General features: G+C 40.1%; 1 protein-coding gene across 4 annotated transcripts in view; it reads right to left on the bottom strand.

Moving 5' to 3' along the window:
* Nucleotides 1-23,051, bottom strand: part of FHOD3 (formin homology 2 domain containing 3) — a 499,838-nt gene that overhangs the window by 85,979 nt on the left and 390,808 nt on the right. For 3 of the 4 annotated variants that reach the window (XM_032152490.2, XM_032152489.2, XM_058438431.1), the window contains 3 exons: nt 14,149-14,283; nt 8,571-8,621; nt 2,348-2,562 (listed from right to left, as the gene is read on the bottom strand). In XM_032152490.2, the coding sequence (XP_032008381.1) occupies nt 2,348-2,562; nt 8,571-8,621; nt 14,149-14,283 (401 nt within the window). The remainder of the gene's footprint in view (nt 1-2,347; nt 2,563-8,570; nt 8,622-14,148; nt 14,284-23,051) is intronic. The other variant, XM_032152492.2, reaches the window with a different exon arrangement.

Raw genomic sequence — 23,051 nt, forward strand, 5'->3', positions numbered from 1 at the left:
TGTCTACAAAGCAGAAGGAAACCTCTGTGGTTCTTTCTGAGACCACCATCTTTTCATACACTTGCGATGTCCAATTTTATAAATCATTAGCCTTTTCTTCTTACATATCAGGACAAGGAAGACCGTTTGTTCTTGCTGATTTGGATCCTGATTACTTAACATACAATGGACAGCTCTTCTAGATCTCACAGGAGCCAGTACTTTTGACTTTTTTCCAGGAAAAAAGCAAACAACATCAAATGATGCTAGAATTCTTGATTATGTGCAGATTCAAGCCCAGTATTCCTCTTTCAGAAGCAGGTATCATTTATTGTGTAATTTTGGTCAAACATTCTCTCAGTCTCTATTAATCCCTTCTCTGAAGAGAAAATAACACTTGCAAATATTCTTTTATTTTTGAGATGATGTCTCGCTCCGTCACCCAGGCTGGAGTGCAATGGCACAATCTTGGCTCGCTGCAATCTCCGCCTCCTGGGTTCGATTCTCCTGCCTCAGCCTCCTAAGTAGCTGAGATTACAGGCATGCGTCACCACGCCTGGCTAATTTTTTTGTAATTTTTTTTTTTTTTTAGCAGAGACCGGTTTTCTCCATGTTGGTCAGGCTTGTCTTGAACTCCCGACCTCAGGTGATCCACCCACCTCAGCCTCCCAAAATGCTGGGATTACAGGCATGAGCCACTGTGCCCAGCTGCAAATATTCTTTTGAAAGCATACTGACATAAGTTATTTTCCCCAAATGCATACTACACACACACACACACACACACACACACACACACACACACACACACACACACGTATACAGGAAATGACTATTTTCTGTATTCTTACTGAAGCTGAAATATTCTTTTGCATTGGCTAGAATGGTCTCGAGTTAAACTGTAATTCAATAAAATACGTAAGAAATTGTCTTTTGCCACAAACATCAAGGAGAGAAATTGTCTTTTGCCACAAACATCAAGGAGATTAAAAATTTGAGGACAAGTGACATTTACAGACACTGTCAATTCCCTCTCAGCTTGGGGCTGTTCTGTACTTCACAGTTTAGACAATCATTCTGTAAAGGACTGGAGGTACAACTTTTAGTTACAAGTCCAGGATAAAGTGCTGAACCACAACTCTGCAGGAGGATCTCTCTCATATTGCCTCTGGAAATACCACAATGTAGATAATAGCAATGACATGAGGCAGGGTTTGGAAAGCACACACCTGTTATAGAACAGTCTGTTTTCTCGACTCGCAGAGTCTCAATATTTTAAGACCGACGTTACTCATCCATGACTGAGCCATCTGCCTGGGACAATCTTCCACGGCTCAGGGATCGGGAGTAATGGGACGTCACGGGAAGCTGTGGAGGAGCCAGCCCACTCCAGCAGAATGAGCCAAGGCTTGGAGAGCCAGCAAAGAATTGGACAGACAATATCGTTCCACTATATTCAGTTCTGCTAAGGTCATGGAGTCCTGCCTTGTTTAAATTAAACTTTACACCATATTTAGTCAACCCTCCTAGAATTAAAAGCTTAATGCCTCTGCTGTCTTCAGTTGGCTAGGTCTACATCAGGCTGTAAGCCATAATACTTGACTAAAGCAAACAGTGCTAGCAGTAGGGTTAATCAACACACACTGTGTAAACGCCGCTGAGAACCATCCCTGTGTTAACGTGAAAGAAAACGGACCCACAGTGTGCAGAGCAGGCAGGAAAACAGCTGATGCTCAAGGCTGCAGTGTACGATATCATCGCACCTCTCCAAATAAAGTGAAGAAGACAGAATATCTCCCAGGAGAGCTTGCCTGTCTGTACATAAGCACGTACACACACACCCACACACCCAACCATGTGCCAGTAATTTCTACAATTTGAATTATTTTTCTTCTTCCATATTTACCTTCTATTTTCACTAGGTCCACATTTTTCTTTGCTTGCTGTAATTAATTTTATTCTCCTTCAGTTTAATTTAAACCAGACTAACAGTTCCTCGGGTAAGAACATTCGAATGTTGGTCACTTGATTGGGCAGACCCACATCTCGAAATGATAAAGTATTAAATGAATATTCCAGTATTTAGGATTAAATGTCAACAAAGTAAAGCTTATTTTCCATATTCTCCTTTTTCCATGACCATACATTGACAACTTTGATGAATCATTTTGCTTTAATATAAGTGGCTCTGAAGACGTCTAGTTTGTTAGTGACCAGGCAGTTGCAGTCACAACCCCCCGCCCCCAACAAAGTGTACCCCTAGTTGCTGTCTCAGTATTAGTCTGCAGGTTGAAATCATCACTACTGCCCCGAGGAAGCCTGTCTGATGTTAACCCGTTCATTTTCCCTCTACTCTCCCTGTACTCACCTTGGGGATGGTGAGGGGTTCCTGGGGAGGAGAGGGGCACTGTGAGAGCCTCTTGAGAGTCTAAAGACGAGGGGCTATGGCTCAGAGGAGCCGGGCAGGCTGGGGCTGCTGGTGAGGTCAGGTCCAAGGAGAGGTCGGCTCTGCCCCGGCTCACACTCCGGCTTCTCAGCTCCTTCTCGTGCTCCTCAGCTGCCAACTGTTCCAAGTATTTGTATCTGAAAGTGAAATTCCAAAGGGTTTCCGTCAAACGAAAGAGGAGCCCGTGGCTGATGCTTGTTTATGGATGAAACACCTGCAGAATGAGCCGGTTTCCTGATGCACACAGCACAGTGCAGGGCTGGCTGGAGGGTCAGCCTGCCAAAAACACCCAGCAAAGCCAAGATGCTAATGAGTAAAAATCCCACGTCACTCATAACCAAGCAAATTGGGGGAAATGGAAGCATCACACAGTCCCTAGATACTGGATCACTGCTGCAGAATCCTATCTTGCTCTTTTAGGGAACATTTGTAAATAAGCAAAACAGCAATAACCACCACCAGAAAGCCTCAAGAGTGATGGCTGAAAACCAAACCCCCTCGGAGCTCACAGCTGTGAAATGGGTGGGTGCCTTGGTGTGGCAGAGAGAAAAAAAAATGATCCCCAAATACCAAAGGGGTTTGCTTGGATGAAGGCCTGCCTCTCTGAATTTCTGAACCTGCTTCAATGCTAACAGCAATGCAACTGGAATTCACTTTGTTCTCTCAGTGCTGACCATGGAAACTTTTTTTATATTCTAAAATATTTTTGAGTAGGAATCAGACATCCAATAGCTGGAACGTGACGTCACATAGAGTTTATTCATCAAAGTCAGTTTAAAAGAACAAAGATACATCTGTTTTGCATTTCAGGCAGGCAGAACCCACCGTTTATTAAGACCAGCTACCAATCATATTCCTCATAGTGCGCTTTATAGATCAGACCAAAATAACTTTGAAATGTGTGCCTCTTCCAGATGTCTGCTGATTTTGCTCACCATTATTTTTTCAGAAATAAATTTACGCATTCAGCTGTAACAGGTTTCTTACTATCTTACCCATCACTAAACTTTGGAATAGCTTACTCAAGACCCTCCCTTTGCATCTATCCAATTCACTGCTTCAGTTCCTCACAACGGGCATTAGACATGGTGTTCCTCATTTACCCAGATAAGAAAGAGCACATATTTAAAATATTTTAAAACAATGCATTTAAAAAGCATGCATTTTTTGCATCCCATCCTCAAGGTGGGTGTGGTTTCCCCATCTGTAATCCTCACCCCTTTTCCCTGCCAACCCAAAGGCAGTCCACCCTTCGGACCACGCTTGCATGCACATCTCCCTCCAGGAAGCCTGCCTTGACCACCACAGCTGGAAGTGATCTTGGCCTTGCCTCTGAACTCATGTCGGATATGTAGTCCCTTCAACTCAGATGGCATTTTATATTTACTGCCTGGCATATTTAGTCATCTGTTCACATGTGCATGTCTGTTTTCAAAAAGCAGATAATAGGATTTTCATGAACAGGAAGATTACCATCCTCTGTTCTTTCCCTCGGTGCCTTGCATTTGTGGGCTGATGGGAAGCTAGGGAGAAGCCTGCAGAGTGGCACCTCACCTGCAGAGGCCCACCTGAAGCCCAGGATGCCGAGGGGGCAAATGCATCCCATTTCATTTTTGTGGGGGATGAGCTTGCATTCATGGTGAATCTCTGATAAAAGGTGTGTAGTGCGTGTATATGTAGACACAAACACTTGAGGCTTGGCCAAGAGCACCACCTCTTAAGGGATAAGAGAGGCAACAAAAGGAACGTGTTTCTGGCCTTAATTCAGGCCAGCAAGAAAAAGCCACTTGGCTGTGGAAGTAAGAAGAACCTTGAAAGAAAACAATTTTAAGGGTAAGAGGCAGGGCCTCCAGCAGGTATGTGTTAAATGGGATGGTGGCAAGTTCAAGGCCAGGAATGCCGTTAAGTCCAGCAGGAGTTGTGAGCAGAGGCATTCCCACACTGCTGCAACAGGATAAAGGGGCAGGCAAGAAATGAGTGCAAATAAGAGAATCTGGACAGGTCCAGGAATTCAGGAAGTCAGAATCCCACGGCAAGAAATCAAATGAGTCTGGGGTAGGTGGTGGTGACGAAGCCCTCAATGAAAGGCTTCCAGCCAGGAGGACAACCCACTTGCTGCATTCATTTTTGCTGGCTCATTCCTGGTCCTGGCCTTCTGCATGCCTCCCTGTGGGCAGCCAGGTGGGCAGGAATTTGCGGGGTAGCTCACTTTCTGGGAGACTCCAGGGGCCACTCATCCCAGAGCCTGGATATATTTGACTCAAATGCTATTCCTGTGTGCCCCTCAGCCTCACAGATGCCATCACTGAAGATCCGTAAGACATGGGAAAAGTTAAAGGTTTAATCTGAATTGTCCCGAAACATGATGTTTATGTGTTAGACAAAAATGGCAGAAGCAGAGGTAGAGGGATGGTGAGTTGTTGCTTCATGGATAAAGAGGTTCAGTTGTATAAGATGAGAAGAGTCTGGAGACTGGTTACACAACAATGTGAATGCACTTAATGCTACTGAAATATACAGTTAAAATGGTTAAGATGGGCAATTTCATGTGATGTGCATTTGATCATAATTAAAAGTTTTTTTTTATATGGTGGGGCAGACAGGCATGGAGGTCAAGAGCACTAAGCCTTTCTGAAAAAGCAGCAGCAGTGTTCATGTGCAGTGGCCAGAGTGGTGAAGGCAGTGGGCTGGTACATGGGGACAGCCATGCCACAGGCATTTATGGTGTTACAGCTTAGCGACCCCTCCTGCCCCACAAGAACCTCCAGCAGTTCTTGGGGAGGAAGCTGGACCTATGTCATGACCTTCTCCTAGACAATGACATAAGTGCTATGGGGCCCAATAGTACTTGATCTGAGGACCCACCGGCCCATGCAATGACTGTCACATATCCCCGCTGCCACGCGAAGCCACACTCAATCCACAGACTGACAGAGCCTCCTCTGTGGGAAGCACTGGGCTTTCTATCCACAAACCACAGCCCCGAGAAAAGACTTCCTACTTTTGCTGCCTTCATCCAAACATTCCCGTTTATTCTCTGCCTATATCATTTGTTTGTTCATTCACCTTTTCGTTTATTTATTGAACATTTGTCAAGTGCCTGTCATGTGCTAAGAACTGTAGTGGGCACTCAAGATTTAATAATAAACAAGGAAAAATCCCACCCTCACAGAGCTCACAGTTCAGTGGGAGAGAGAGACAAATAAACCACTGGGATGAACTCCAACATCCACCAGAGCTCAGTGGCAGGGCTGGTACTGTGGCTCAGTCTCTTTTCACAGGGCCCTATAGAAACTCTGCTTGACTTTAGATTAACCTAGACCTACTTACTGATGACTTTTCCTGCCACACTTCTATTGGGAAATTCTCGCTTCCATTAAACTAAAATCTGGCTCCCTTTAACTTCTGCCCTGTTCTCAGTCCTTCTAAGCAAGGCTCAGAATCCTTTCTTACTGCTTCATTGATCATTTTCATGAACAATTTCCAAAATCCTAGCCCAGTTCCAACCTTTTCTTTGCACTTTGTTCCCATAGCCCCTGTTTGCTATAAAGCATTTCCTCTGCATGCCCTGCTGTCTCCCTCAGACTAACAAACCCAAACAGAAGTATCCTCCTGTGCTACCCCCCAACACACCCCCAGCCTGGCTCATTCCATACTATATGTACTTCTTTTTTCTCCTTTAAATTATTTGTGAATGTCATTTTAATCAATCGTTATCCTATAAAGCCTTTCTTCCAATACTTGAAAGGATGAGAAGTAGCATCTCAACAGAAACTTACTCCTGGTCTGCACCATTGCCAATAACATAGTTTGTCTAAAATTATGGAGTGAGATGATATGAAATAATATAACATGTATCCAGATGGTCACTACACCTCAAAATAAGATGGCATTCATCTTGTTACAGTTACATGATACAAACCTCAAAAACCATCTGCTGTGACTCTGGCTGTCTTTTTCTGAGTCTTGCATTAAGGGTAAGAGATGTGGGACTTGACGAACACACATCGCTCTATCTGGAAGAGTTACTTTTCCTTATTTCTGTACTACTTCCCACCTTTGATCTCTACTAGTTTCCATTTCCAAATTCCATTATACTTGGAAATCTTACTTTTTCCTGGCTTAGTAGGAACTCTTAAAAGCTTTTGAAACAGGGATGAAAGTCTGTTTCCCCTAACTCCCATCTTCACCAGGTTATTCAAGAAGAAAACTAACAAGAAAAATGGCTGGGCCAAACCAAAGGAAAATGCATGGCTGCTTCCCTAGACCTCTGTGTAAACAGAGAGGTGGCTTCAAGGGAAGAATCCCACAGTGGGCCTGCAGAGCACACTTCTGTGTCCAGGCTGATGGGCAACCTGGGAGCAAAGACTAAGGGCAGAACCAGAGGAGAAAGGAGAAGCAGCAGCCTCCTCTTATGAGTTTGCCAGACATAAATGAAGGTTTGTTTGGACAAAAAAGAGCAGTAAATAATATCCAGAAAGAGCTGGACTTCTGTGGTTTGGGGAAATTTTGAAGTCAGCTGAGCCAGTTCAGATCTTGACACAGCACTTAAACCATCTCCCCAGGAGCTGCCAAGCCCTGTCTGTGTGGACATAACCTAACAGTCAAGTTGTTGAAAGCTCAAATAAGTACAGAATCTGGGGGGAGAACTAAAAAAATAAAATTTAGTTCCTTATGCCTGGGCAGGAAGTCAACCGCATTTTCAGTGAAAGTATATGTGATGCCCTCTAATGTAAAAAACAGGTATTAGTGAGAAATATAAGCTTCCTATTTCTTTAGCAGCATGTTTCACTCTAGATTTGCCAGCCACAACTGGTTATTAGGATGACAATAATCAAATAGAATGTTGGAATCAAAGCAATGCCATCATTTTATTTAAGAGGCTGATCTAAGCATCTGATTTTTAAATTGAAGACAGGCAGTCTCCACTCTTCCCTGCCTCAGACTGTCCTGATGTATTTAGCTGGTGTTTAGAAAATTAGTACAATTCTACTTCTTGTTGGCCCAGTCAGAAATTGTTAGGTTCCCAGCCGGTTCCAGCATAAAAGGTGTTAAAAGCAGCCTTTCCATCTCTCCATGCAGTCACCCCACCTGGTGGTAGAAGGGACGACTGCAGGCTATAAAGAGCTGGAGGTAAAAACTTGTCTTTTGCCAGTCTGCTTGTAAAACCAGTTTCCACTGTTTATCTGCATTTATTAGGCACTGAACATCTTTGTATCTTTTATTGAGATTCAAAGCATGTTGCCATTTAAATATACTACTGATCAACACCGGAGTTTTGAGCTGCTCTGTTATATGACCTAGGCTGGTTCGAATATTACAGCAACATTTTAATAACATACTTCTTAATCTTATAAAGTAATGTATCTCATATATGTTTTTCTTACAAGATTGTATATAACTATTCTGTGGATAGAAATTTAAAAATATATTCATGCATTTTCTAGTTAGCATCACAAACCACAAAGATTCGTACCATAAATAAAGTAGTTTTTAAAATGCAAAAGAGAAATAAAGTAGTTTACAGCTTGAATATTTTAAATAAAGCTGTTGGTTCATTTACTCATTTACTGATTCCATATATTATTCCTAAGTCCCAACTACATGCCAAGCACTGTGGTGGGTACTGGGGAAATAAAGGAAATCCAGGCATTGTTCCTGCCATCGAGGAGCTGAGTACAGTTCAGTAGGGAGACAGGTAAGTGACTAGGCACACCCAGAAATAGTCTCAGATATATCTAGTGCCCCCAGCCACTGCCTGGCTCACTGTGTACACTAAAATATTTGTTGAAGGAGTGCTGACCATGTGACATAAAAGCACGCAGTAGGAACATGCACCAGGCTCAGCAGCGGTGGTGCAGGGTATTTCAAATATATGCCCTATATCATTATGCTAACATAAACGTGCTCATTTGAAGGAGAATTTTGAAGGAATAGACACACTTAACCATGATGGCACCAAATGACAAACCCAAACTTTTATTGGAAAATTTAGGTAACTAGTACACTCTGTTCTGCAAAATGCCAGCTATGTAAGGTTTTAGGTGAAGCAGTTATATTTTAATCGACAGTCTCTCTGCATGCTAGGTTAACAGTGCAAAGTCACATGCCATTTGTTAAAATGGGAAAGAAGAAATACACGAACCTTTCTTCTCTTGCTTGCCTTTGCTCCTCTCTTTTGTCTAAATAATCTCGGCTAATGGAAATATGTAGAACAAACAAACAGGAAAAGAAAATAACAGAATTAGATACTCAGAAAATTACCAATAAATTATAAACAGTATATCATGAAAGACTGGCACTGCTTCAGAAATGTAAAATGGTTGTAGCTGAATTTTTAAAAGTTTAAAGGCTGTACTTCAAAATTATTAAATACAATTGATTTTCAATACAATCACAGGGATTGCAGAAAACATAGGATTATTGGATTCACCCAGAAACACTACTAATTACTTGTTGGAAAGAATGTAAGTACCTGAGGAAAGAAAAGTTTTTAAAAAATCCATAAATAAAATATGGCAATAACAAGCAAGCAATAGCTTTTGGAGGTGATTAGCATCCAGTTGAGCTCTGGTAGCTCCATAACAACCATCTTAAGAATTAAATCTAAGTGCCTTGGCCATTTTGTGTTGCACTCCACAAGCTGAATATTCCTTCCATAACCCAGGATTTTTTTATTTCCAGGATACATGCGGGGTATGCAGGTCTGTTACATAGGTAAACGTGTGCCAGGGTGGTTTGCTGCACCTATCAACCCATCACCTAAGTATGAAGCCCAACATGCCTTAGCTATTTATCCTGATGCTCTCCCTCCCCAATCCCCCAACTGACAGGCCCCAGTGTGTGTTGTTCCCCTCCCTATGTCCATGTGTTCTCATTGTTCAGCTCCCATTTATGAGTGAGAAATTGTGGTGTTTGGTTTTCTGTTCCTGCATTAGTTTGCTGAGAATGATGGCTTCCAGTGCCATCCATGTCCCTGCAAAGGATGTGATCTCATTCCTTTTTATGGCTGCATAGTATTCCATGGTGTATATGTACCACATTTTCTTTATCCGGTCTATCAATTGATGGGCATTTGGGTCGATTCCATGTCTTTACTATTGTGAATAGTGCTGTAATGAACATACATGTGCATATGTCTTTATGATAGAATGATTTATATTCCTTTGGGTATATACCCAATAATCGGATTGCTGGGTCAAATGGTATTTCTGGTTCTAGGTCTTTGAGGAATCGCCACACTGTCATCCACAGTGACAACCCAGGATTCCTTCTCCACATCCATTACACTCTCAGTTTCTATTCTGGGATCACTGAAGCTCCTGCTTTGTTCCTTCTCTTTTGTCTGTACCCACAGATGCCCAAATTTTACGTTTTGTTTTTCTGTTCCTGCCGTTTTGTTAATTTTAATGTTTTGTTTTTCTGTTCCTGCTGGTTAGGTTCCAAATTGAATCTAAGTTTAAGACTATGTGGTTAGTCATCTCTCACTGGACTGTTTCTTGGAGAATCCTAACATCATGGTTTTCAACACTGGACCTCATAATATAGTTTAAATATTCTATTTCTTGGTGTACTGATAACTGGATATAAAGGGGCAGTAAGTTAGACTACAGCAGTGTAGAACCAGGAGAAAAAATGCAACAAGGACTCAGATTTGTCATCGCTTATAAACATCCAACCCCATCACTTTCCACACTAGAACTAAAATTTCCTATAACTCAGAAAGCTTAAGACCATATTCAACAAAAATGACAATAGATAAAGAACAACTTTTAGATGCTTTGCAAAAAGCACCAGGAGCATAAACAATTTAAATCAATGAAGTGGCTGATAAAAGGTCAGCCATTTGGGTAACCTCGGGAACTACTTTAGAAAGCTTTTCCTATTTATTTTTTGAATTTCTTTTAATTCATATCCCCAGAAATACGGAACTGCAGTCACCATAATTAATAGTTGCCTATGGTCTGTCCTTGATTAGCATTCATTACTGGATGAGGGCCATTTTGCCAAGGTCTCTCTGTGTTCTTAAATGACAAGTTAGAATCACTTGAAATCAACAGCAAATGGTTAACAGTTATGAGCATGGCCTCTGATGACAACCTGCCCAGGCCTAATTCTTATTCTGCCAACATATACATATGAATAACATAATTCCTGAATATATATTATAATGCATGGGCAGGTGCAATGGCTCATGCCTATAAGTCTAGCAATTTAAGAGGCTGAGGCAGGAGGATCACTTGAGCCCAGGAGTTCAAAACCAGCCTGGGCAACACAGCGAAACCCCATCTCTACAAAAAAATACAAAAATTAGCCAGTAGTCCCATGTACATGCCTGTAGTCCCAGCTATTTGGGAAGCTGAGGTAGGAGGATCACCTGAGCCTGGGAGGTTGAGGCTGCAGTGAGCCAAGATCGTGACACTGTACTCCAGCCTCAGCAAAAGAGTGACACCTTGTCTCAAGAAACAAACAAAAAAAGCCAATGCACTCTTGTCCTATTCTCCTATACCTCTGGGACTCCAATGACATGAATGCTAGACATTTTGATGTTATTATACAGGTCCCTACGGCTTTGTTCATTTTTCTTTCAATTTTTGTTTGTTTAGTTTTCAGGTAGGAAAATTTCTGTTGTTCTATCTTCAGGTTCACTCATAGCAACCAGTTCACTTTCTTCTTTCATAGCAATTCTATTTGGCCCATCTGACAAATTTTCTATTTTAATTTTCCTGTTCTATATATATTTCCATTTGGATCTTTGTATCTTTTTTTTTTTTACAGAGACGTCTTTTCATTTGTTTCAAGAGTATTTGCCCTTACTTCTTAAAGCATGTTTATAATAGCTACTTTAAAGTCTTTAAATGTATAATATCTATGTCCTTTGTGGTTAGCCATCTTTTAATTCTCTTTTCCCTTTGAGTTAAAATTTTCCTAATTATTTTTATGATAAGTTATTTTGGATTGTATTCTGTACATTTTATATATTTTGTAATGAGATTTGGGGTCTTATTTAAATTCTACAAAGAATCTGAATTTTTGTTTTATTTTGTATTAGCAGGTAATCAACCAGGTTAAGTTCAGCCTGCAAGTTGTAACCTGCCTTCAGACATTGGTTCCAATATTAATTCAGTTTTCTGGGATCTGGGTGGTGGTCCACTCCCACTCTGTACTTAGTTCTCAAAGCCTATGGCATGCCATGTAGGTTTGAAGCCACACATGTGCACAAATCAGACATGCATTCAGGAGTGCTCTCTTGATATCCTTGCTCTTTGAGGCTTTCCTAACACCTTCTGGCTCCTTGGGTTTCCTTTTATGGTTCTCCAGCCAGAAGGCTTGGGCTTTATTTTCCCTGTCCTGCCGCATACTTTGGGTAACTACATCTGCATCCAGGACAATATAGCAGGAGGAGAGCAAAGTGATACGCCTAGTGATCATGGGGTCATAGCTCTTATGGTCAGAGGAGGAGTTCCCCTCCCTCCCGTTTCAGGCACCTGCCTGGACACTGCTGCCATTGCTGTGCTTCTGTAGCAATATTGTTTGGGAGGCTAGGGTAGGAGATAAAGAAATAACAGGAATTCTCTACACTTTTATCTTTAGAAATTCCCTTTACTGTGCCTTGGTCTGGAAAAAAAGGACTTCTTCTGGGGCTCTTTTGGTCCAGATTTGGCATATACTTCTAGGTTTGGGTGCCTTTGAGTACATGCCAAGTAATATTGAAGGTAAAAAATGGTAAACTCTCACTGGTTTTGTAAAACTGAATTTTAGTCTCCCTTCCTAATTTCATCTGCTCTCTTTTATATTTCAGAGTTTTCAGAGCTCCACACACTCTCTCCATGATTTATGGTTGCATTCAGCAATGCAGAAGGCAAGACAGGATGGAGTGAATGAATTCCATTTTCCCCAGAACCGGCACCCAGTTTCAAGAGGTTTTCAATAAAAAACTTTGGATGTAAGCTAATCTCTGAATTTTCCATGTATTTTACTCAGATTCTCTGCTGCTATTTGGTGGTAAAATATGCAGATCTCCCAGAAAACCATAAATCAGGAAGCATTTAACCTGTTCCAGAGATTTAAAGAATTGGTCTTTCTAAAAGTGACAACTTCCAGAACTACCCCCATGAAAAATGGTGCATACAGAGCTGGCATTTCCATATATCATTTGGCAGAAATGTGACAGCTCAGGGTATGCTACACAATCTTGATGGGAAATGATGTTGGTTTACTTCATGCAGCCCATTCACCCAGTCTTAGAAAAATGAGGATTAGTATTTCACAGACTTGGCATTTGTTTTCATGAAGTAGTGACTTATAGTTAAGCAACTTCACAACTCTGCTCATATTTTGATCATTTTTACCATTACACATATACTTCTTGGCTGCAGAAAAGCACAAGTTATTGGCCGGGCATGGTGGCTCATGCCTATAATCCCAGCACTTTGGGATGCTGAGGCAGGTGGATCACTTGAGGTCAGGAGTTCAACAGCCTGGCCAACACGGTAAAATCCCATGTCTACTAAAATTACAAAAATTAGCCGGGCGTGGTGGTGTGGCCTGTAATTCCAGCTACTTGGGAGGCTGAGGCAGAAGAATCACTTGAACCAGGGAGGCAGAGGTTGCTGGGAGCCAAGATCGCGCCAGTGCACTCCAGCCTGGGCAACAAAGTGAGACTCTGTCTCAAAAAACAAAACAAAACAAAACAAAACAAAACAAAACAAAACACACATGTTATTAAATCTGTAAATCTTCATTGACAATGCCTTATATTCCTTGTAGATTTAATGGGGAATAATTGATGGGAATATTGTTTGCGAAAGAAACTGAACTAAGGAAACAGGAGGTAGAGATGGGGAGAAAAATGAAAAGAAAGAATGTAGAAACTATAGGGTAAATGACTTCGAAGGATTAAGAAGGAAGAGAAAGTATAGGAAGAGGAGGTGGGGAAGAAAGGTGGAAAAGGGAAAAAGGAGATAAGGAAGAGTAGAAGGAAGTAATATGTAAGGAGAGATACAGCAACTGTTTTTCATTCCATAAAACACAGCACAGCATGAAGCTCAGGGGATGGGTGTGAAGGAGGATGACCTGGAGAATGTGGAGAACAGGTGGACTCGCTGAAGGAGAAGCCGAGGCACACTGGGATCAGTGAGGACAGACAGGCCAAGATATGGAACCTGGAACGAGCTACAGCCAGGAACACATCCTTGAAGCTGTACAGAGACCAGGAGATCGGGGGAAATGGGCTGAGAGTAATCAACATAATGACTTTTCTCCCCACATAGCAAGAGATTATTGTTTAAAAAAAAATTGAAGATTGTTACAGGGATCAAAAAGCGAACCAGAAAGTGGGAAAAGCATTTCCTTTTGGGCATCTGATAGAATATGAACAAAACATGAGGACCATTAGGAAGAGATGGCAAATTAAGTTAAGATAATTATGCTCTCTGTCATCTGGAAGGCCTGGATAGGACTACTGTAGATAATGGAGGACCCAAGAATACATGAGTCCCTAATTGTATTTGGCTGACTGAGCTTCCTGCCATATGGTTAGAGAAACAAAGGCCATAACAAACCAGATCCAGCCTATTTCAGGTATGTTTTTCTCTTCCTTAAAAATACAGACAGAATTTTCATTACTTCCTTTAATGCCAATATTAAATGTACACAGCTGTAAAGTCACGTGCTTTAATTTTTAACTCATTATTTAAAAAAAATCTTAAGATCCTTCTTACCTGAATTTGTTTCTTTCTTCCCGCTCTATTCTCTGCAACCTTTCTTCTCTCTCCTGCCGCCGCCTCTCTCTCTCTGCTGCCAGTGACTCTTGGTGCTGCCTGAAGGATGATGTGAGAAGACCACTCGGTGATGACCTGGAGATACAATGAGTTAATGTTTCAGTTGCTTGGCCTGTGATTAAAAGTACTGAAGTAAGCACCAGTCAGACCTTGGTTAGAATTGAGGATCTGCCAGTACCTAGGCAGTGCTTGGGGAAAATCACTGAATGCCTCGGATCTTCTTGTTTCAGGATTTTTGTCTGTAGATGGGGAAAAGTAACATGCTGTGAGTGTGCTCCTAGGAAAAAAGGTGGTAACAGACAGAAAATACCAAGCAACATGCTTGATATGTAAGCAGCCCTCAAGAATGGGTGTTATAGAAGTATTCCAGGAATGTATACACATTCTATATATATTTTACAGTTGGTCTATGTTAAGACGTAGATAAGCTAGAATCAGCTTTCAATCTAAAACTATTTTCTAACTGTCTATCAGGTGATACATTCATTATTTGGGTAACAGGATCATTAGAAGCTTAAACCTCAGCATCATGAAAGATACCGATGAACAAACCAGCACATGTACCACCAAATCTAAAATTTTTTAAAAAGTGACATTATAAAACTATTTTCTACTATACACGCACTAAAAATATTTTACTATACATCAATTTCACAATACACTTCTTTAGAATAATTGAACAAGGCAATGAGATGACAGATGAGGACCAAAAAAACTTGCAATGGGCTGAAATGTGAATAGAATTAAGGAAATTTCATTCTATGACATTCTGTGTCAAGAAGCATCCAAGGACTCAGCATGGTCAAAGGACAGGCGGTGGTATTAGCAACATCACACAACAGTCTGGACTGTTCACTTAAAATGTGTGTGAAGGCCTCAGAAACCACAGGGTGAGTATCACAGGAGATGTTAAATCAGAGAATGAGTGGGAGAAGAAAAAATCAAGTAACCATCTGACATATAAGGAAAGGGGTTAGCTATGTAAAGGAGTCTGATGGATATCTGGAGAATAAAATCTGTTATGGACAATTGGGGCCTTCACTTATGGAAAAAAATCTCCAAAACAAAGAGAAAAATATTTATGAAATACATTTTGCCTATTTATTTATCCAAGGATATAGCTTGGGTAAAATCCTACCTGGATTCAGTGAAAAATATACCTGCAAGGTGGGGAACACAGATCTCATTGCAGGAGAAAGATGTAACTCTCATATTACACAGACTGCCATGAGTCCCACAGATGTTCTCCCTGGAAAAGGTGAGTCACCTATGGCTATCAGTAATAGGTGGCAGGGAAAGTGAAGGGAAGAAACCACCATCCCTGGCAGCTACAGGGAGGGAGTAACCAAATTCTATATTCCAGGCTCACTATGGAACTATTTTCATCAGCTCTGGCACTAAGGCATAGATAGAGTTTATTTAATCTTTCTCATAAAAGAAGTTCAGACAAACTTCTAACTTTTGTAAGATATTTTTTTTGTGGGAATTCTTCCCTGCTGTATCCAGCCAAACCTAATCAACCATCAGAGTAAAGAGGTTTGTAATACCTCTTGCACAGTAATTGATAAAATTGTTATGTATATAATAGATTTAATTCAATTAATAAGTTTTATCTAATAGATTAACATGTATATAACCTGGTGCCCAAATTTGAGAAAACATATTCTTTCAAATATATACGGACTAATCAAAAATTGACCATCAATTCTGTCACAAAGCTCAAGAATGAATGCCACAAACTGGTTTCACAGGAGCTACTTTACCAATCATAATACAGCTGCACTGAAAATAAATATCAGGGAGATAAATTTGAAAAAAATACATATAATTGGAAAAACTAAAACATGTCTAATAACTTAGGTCAAAAAAAATAAAAACAAGGACAATTAGAATACATTTAAAGGGTACCATAATGAAAAAGCTGAATATGAAGTTTCGTAGAATACTTTTAAAGTAGTATTTAGAAGGAAATTTATTGTCTTAAATACTTATATTAGAAGAAAAGAAAGAGTAAAAATTAATGAGTGATCAGCCCAACAACTGGAAAGGCAACAGTGGAATAAATTCAAAGAAGGCAAAAGGAAAAAATAAAGAGCAAAGACTAATGAAATAGGAAAACAAAGGTATATAGACAAAAATCAACAAAACTAAAAGCTGGCTTATAATTGTGAAAAACCTAATAGGCAAGTTCTATCAAAATTGTTCAAGAAAAAGGGCCACAAATGAGCATATTCAGGAATGACAGGTAGATACAATTATAGATACAGTGACCAAAAAACATTACAAAAAGAAGGGGACATTTTTATAATACACTTGAAAAATCAAAGAAATGGATGATTTTCCAAAAACATATAATTGACCAAATCTGATTGAGGAAGAAATAGAAATTTTGAATAGCCCTGTTAACCTAACAAAAGAGTTGAGTTAATTAATTACAAATAGATTCACACTCATGAAAAAAAATCCATGAAAGTCAGATTTTTAATGTGATTTCTACCACTCAAGGAAGAGTTCAAGTTAGACACATGGAAAGTTCCAGACAACATAAAAAAGAAAAAATCTCCACAACCCATTTTACATGATTCATATTACTCTGACACTAAAGCCAGATAAGAACAATGTGAAGACAGCAACTTATATACTGTCTGCAATTATGAACACCACTGCAAAAATCTGAAGCAAAATCACATTGGGTTTGTCCAACAAATGTAAGGGTAATTTGAAATGACAACATCAATGAATATAATTTACCATGTTAATAGTTTATTGGAGAAAAACCATGGCTACCTCTGCAAATGCAGAAAAAGCTTCAAATTCAACAACCATTTGTTATAAAAACAAAAAAACCACCCTTTACTATACTTAGTAATAGAAGAAAACTTTCTTAATCTGACAGTGGGTATTTGGCAAGGAAAATTTTAAAAACTAGAGCAAGTATCTTTTTTTTCTTTTTTTTGAGACAGGGTCTCATTGTCACTCAGGCTGGAATGATCATGGCTCACTACATCCTTGACCTCCCGGGCTCAAGTGATTCTCCCACCTCAGCCTCCTGAATAGCTGGGACCACAGGCATGCACCACCATGCCCATTTAATTTTTGTGTTTTTTGTAGAGTCGGAGTTTTGCCATGTTGCCCAAGCTGGTCTCAAACTTTTAGGCTCAAGCAATCCTGCCTTGGCCTCCCAAAGTGCTGGGATTACAGTCATGAGCCACTATACCTGGCCAGTATCATTCTTAATACTGAAATATTAAGAATAGTTTACTGTTAAAAATAATATAAGGATGTTTCCATCACTGCTTATATTTGACATTATTCTGGTGGTCCGAGCCAGAATACTAAGAAAAGTAAAAAGCATAAGGAAAGAAAAGAAATACAATGTCACTATTTACAGATAATCTGACCATCTATAAAGATAATCCAAGAAAACCTATGTTATTTTATTAAGAGTCTAGCAAAGTTTCTATATATAAAACACAGAAATAGCAATTGCATTTTTACATCAGCAACGATTTACCAAGTTAACTATAAGCTAACTATGAAATTACTTAACTAATAATATGAAAGACCGTTATAAAACCTTATTAAAAGACCCAAATGAAAGCTATATCACATTTATTATTGAAAAAATCAATGCAGTCAAGATGCCAATTCTTTTTTTCCAATTAATACAATTTCAAATCAATATCCCAAAAGGATTTTTCATGAAATTTTACAAGCTGAGTCCAAAATTTTTACACAGGACCTGAGGTTTTAAGGATAACCAAGACAATTTTGAGTAAGAACAAAGCAGAGCACTGGCCACATTCGATATGAAGCCCATTCTGAAACCACAATGATTGCCCGTGAAAGTGGTCTCGGTGCACGAATGAAAACATGGACGAATGGAGTGGAACAGTGAGCCATGACACAGACTCATACACAGATAGAATCCTGATTCATGTCAAATGTGTTATTACACATCAGTGGGGAAGTGATGGACTGTTTAACAAATGGTGCTGAGACAACTGTTAGCCATATAAAACAAAATACAGGCTGGGCATGGTGGCTCATGCCTGTAATCCCAGCACTTTGGGAGCCCGAGGCAGGATCACCTGAGGTCAGGAGTTTGAGACCAGCCTGACCAATGTGGAGAAGCCTGTCTCTACTAAAAGTACAAAATTAGCTGGGCATGGTAGCGCATGCCTGTAATCCTAGCTACTTGGGTGGCTGAGGCAAGAGAATCACTTGAACCTGGGAGGTGGAGGTTGCAGTGAGCATAGATTGCACCATTGCACTCCAGCCTGGGCAACAGAAGCAAAACTCTGTCTCAAAAAAAAAAAAAAAATACAACTAGTCCCACCTTATACCAAATATAAAAATAAATTCTACATAGTTTAAGTGAAAAATGTAAAAGACAAAACTTTACAACATTCAAATCTCAAGATACGCAAGATTTTTTTTAGACCAAAAAGAGCAACCAAAAAGGAAAGATTTGATAAATTTGCGTATATTAAAATTTAAAATTTGTGCACATTGAAAGACTACATAAGAATAAAGAAGAGCAACAACCTGGGAGAAACTACTTGTAACATATATAAACTACAAAGGATTAGTATACGTTATACAAAAAGAACCCCTTCAAATAAGTAAGCAAAAGACAAACTACCCAGAGGAAAACGGGCAAAGGGTAATGAGCATTTTAAATGGCCAATACACATATGAGTGATGCTCATCTTCACTAGAAATCAGGGAAAAGGAACGCAAGCAAAACCCACAGTGATATACTGTTTCACACCTATCAGATTACAGATTGACAAAAATTAATGTCTAATGACACTAACCCATTGGCACAGAATAACTCTCATACACTGCTTCTAGGAGTCTAAATTAATATAATCATTTTGGGAAAAAAACACTTAATACATTTGAAGATGTATATATCCTAAAACCTAGCAATTCCACTGCTAGGTTTATCTAGAAAGTAACTTTTGCATGCATAAAGAAGATAGACATGTATGGTAAAGAATTCTATATGTTGCAGTGTTTTTATTGCTTGCTAGTGGTTAATTAGAATTACACAAATACCTACAAATAAACAAAATATAGTTTGTTTTGAGAAAGGAATACTCTACATCTGTGAAAATTAATAACTAGACTGATATGAACACAGGTAATTCCTCCAAGCAAAATATATAGATAGTGAAAAGTAAACTGAAGAAAAGAAACCATATTCTATCATTTCTATGAAGTTTAAATATATGCATGGCAAATCTACATACTAGTAATACATGTACATGTCGTAAAAACAAAAACATATATGAGAATAACAAACACAAATTCAGTGGAGTGATCATCTCTGGGGAAGAAGGGAAATCAAAGGGATAAGGGCTTCAATTTTATATCTGATACTGTTTATTGCTCTATAACTTTCTAGATTTATCTAAAATTTTCTGTAAGCCCTGAATATATATTTTAAAGCAATTCTATTTCTCTTAAATGAATAAAAGTCCTTCTTAGGTGGATAAATAACTTGTATAGCAAACATCTTTGAAACCCCAAGCTAACTGAACACCGATAGTTATATCCGGCTCTAGAATTCAGAAACACAACAAAAAATAGGGTACTTTATACAAGAGAATTATTTTAGGAGCCAAATAATTTCCCTTAATTGAGGACTTTGGTTCAGCCCAGTTTTAAAGCCTGCCCTGTGTGTTGTTCTCCAGCACTAGCAGCCTCACCTTCTGAGTTCTCTTTCCAGAGGGGAGAGAGAGGAGCAACATTGCGGTCTACGTTCTTAAGTGAGGAGCAAAATGAGGTCTTTGTTATTCCCCTTACACTTGTGACTTCAGCTCATTCTTCTAAATATCTCAACCTTTATAGTAGGTCACTAGTAGCTAAACCTGGTCACAATGAAGCCTCTTTATATCAGACCTTAACACCATTTCCTTGTTTAAAATGAGAATAATAGAGCTTGTTTAAAATTGTTTAGAATTGGACGAGTATTAGAACTTGAGAAACTTAAGTAGGATCCAATTTAGTCAAGTAAAAGGTGTCATTCCTTGTTGGGAGCCTCTAAAAAAAGGATATGCAGTTCATCCTCCTGTACACTTGGACCTTGCAAAAGCAGATCCCATCTTGGCTCTTAGGCCAGAGTTCACCTGTGAACACAACAGCAGGCAGCATTAACAACACCTGGAGCCCCTTTCTTTAATCATTTCAGTACTGAGAGAATGGAAATGTGAGCTTCTAACTAGAAGTAATGAGGAATGGTTCTTTTCCTGAAATAAAGTAAAATGCCATGAGTAATGAAAGACTCATTCTCTTGAGTGCCTAAACAACAGATCCCTGCAGGAGGAGGAGAAGCCTGTCTTCCCTAGGTGAATCTAATCAACTTTGGTTCTATTAGAAGATGGACATCCCAAATTGTCATTAAAAAGATAGGCACCAAAATTCACGCTGGCATGGTAAACTCTTTTCTTTATAAAGGCATCTTTAACAGATTTTTATCTTTCATATTCTTCCAGGAAAATATCTACAATGATTGGAAGTTGTTATAACATGACATAAAGGAATGAGCACAGGGCTTGGGATGAGAAAATTTGAGTGTGGCTGCTCACTTAACCTCTACAAACCTCAGTTCACTTATTTGTAAAATGAGGATAATCTTATATCTAACTCATAAAGTACTGCAAGGTTTAAATGAGAATATAAATGAGAATTTGCTTAGAACAGCATCTAGGCCATAGTAAGCACTCAATAGCTATTACTTTATGTTGGGTGTTGAAAATCTGTAGAAAGCGGGAGTGGGGTGGGATAGGGGGTTTGTGCTGTGGTCCCCTAGGCCAGGTCTGGAGAATGACACCAGCAGTTCCCAACCTGATGGACTCCGGTGGGCTGGGGGTTTGATCTGAGCCTTCCCATCATGGCTACCCAGCTAGGTCAGTCATCAGGACTGCATGCCATGCTCAGCGTGCACCTGGAAGGCTAAAGTCATCTGCAGTTATGCCCAATGCAGCTGCAACCGAGTGAAGCCATATGGGAATACAGGTGGCAAGAGGTCAGAGATTTTATAAGAGAGTGGATAATATACTCTGAAGGAGAGGAATTACAATATTTAATCTTCACCTTGCCAGGCCCCAGGGTGTGCTCCAAAAATCGCACCTGGTGAGAGCCTCCCACACTGGGACATCTGGAACAGGAGCTCTATTCCACTGAAATATGGTTGATAATAATATTTAACATTTTTGGAAATGATATGGTGTACCAGTTACTTTACATCTATTAATAATACAAAAGGAGGTTATATGGATTAAAAGAGCTAAGGTTAATTATCCCCTTCTTTATATATGAGGAAACTGAGGCACAGAGAAATTATATTAGGACATAGCAGAGCTGGGCTTTTAAACCAGCTGTCAGGCCAGAGCCCCAGGCTGACTGATGCCTCTTCCCCTCTCCACACCTCTGGTACTTAGGAAAGCACCATTCCAGCAGCATTTGTCACAGTACATGTTCATTTCTTCCCTAGAGATGGCCACTACCCTGAATTCAGCCTTTATTCTTTCCATATATGTGTCAGTGGAGTGATCATCTCTGGGGAAGAAGGGAAATCAAAGGGATAAGGGTTTCAACTTTATATCTGATACTCTTTATTGCTCTATAACTTTCTAGGTTTATCTAAAATTTTCTGTAAGTTCTGAATATATATTTTAAAGCCATTCTATTTCTCTTAAATAAAAGTCCTTCTTAGGTGGATAACTTGTATATCAAATATCTTTGAAATCCCAAGCTAACTGAACATCAATAGTTAGATCCAGTTCTAGAATTCAGAAACACAACAAAAAATAGGGTACTTTACACAGGAGAATTATTTTAGGAGCCAAATAATGTCTTCTTAGCAGCTTACGTTTTGGGGTCAGATCCTATTTTCTCATTCATCTCTACCCTCGCACACAGAAGAGCCTGTCTGATGAATCAACTAATGATTGAATAAACAGGATGCATGAAGTCAGAATAATATGTATATGCTAGTCTCCGTGCTCCCAGACCCCCAGCCTATTCTCTAAGGGAAAATGTATGATAAGGACCTACAGAGAAGGAGTTTTTTGCACTAGACCCTTCCCACTGGCAACAGCTGAGTGAATGCGGGGTGGGTGCCTGCCCCAAAGGCAGCCCATCAAAAGGCAGGCTATTCAGTGGCATAGGAGGCTCCTGGCACAGAAGGCTAAGCTAATCATACTCATGTCTCAGGGCTGTGCACTGGGAGAGAGAATGTGCATTTGAGAGAAGCAAAAGCAAAAGGGCCTGGAGGTGGGGAGGCCCTTAGTGGCCCTTTATGAGACCAAAGTGTGAGACGACAAAATAGAGAAGGAGCCAAAGTTGTAGGGAGAAAAAAAAACCGATGCTGACTGTACGAAGAGAGAAGGGGGTGGCAGCAGGAAGCAAAGGAACAGAGGAGACCGTGTGGGAAGGGACTGAGACACGTGAGTGGCAGAGCATCAGAGGACACAGCTAAGAACTTGCATGGCCAGGGACACCTGGCTGACCCTGATTTCTGGTGCAGGGAGGTGGCCATGGAGGGTGGGGACATGACTAGCCAGCCTTCCCTAGGTGTGCAGGAGGCCTGTCCCATGGCTGACAACCCAGTGTGCTGACAATCATGGTAGTTCTTCCCTAGCCTCCCATCGCCGGGAAGACACTGAGCTCAAAGGGGCCTAAGATTCCAGGGAAAGGAAATGCACGTCAACAAAAAGTAGTATTGGCATTCAAAAGTCCCCAGAAGTAACAGTACATTTCAAGTTCAATTTTTTGAGGAAAAAAATGTTACTGGAAGAGTCAAATACAGAGCAGTGTGCATCATAGAGTAT

This window comes from Hylobates moloch, unplaced genomic scaffold, assembly GCF_009828535.3.
Source record: "Hylobates moloch isolate HMO894 unplaced genomic scaffold, HMol_V3 SCAFFOLD_5, whole genome shotgun sequence".
Taxonomy (NCBI): Eukaryota; Metazoa; Chordata; class Mammalia; order Primates; family Hylobatidae; genus Hylobates; species Hylobates moloch.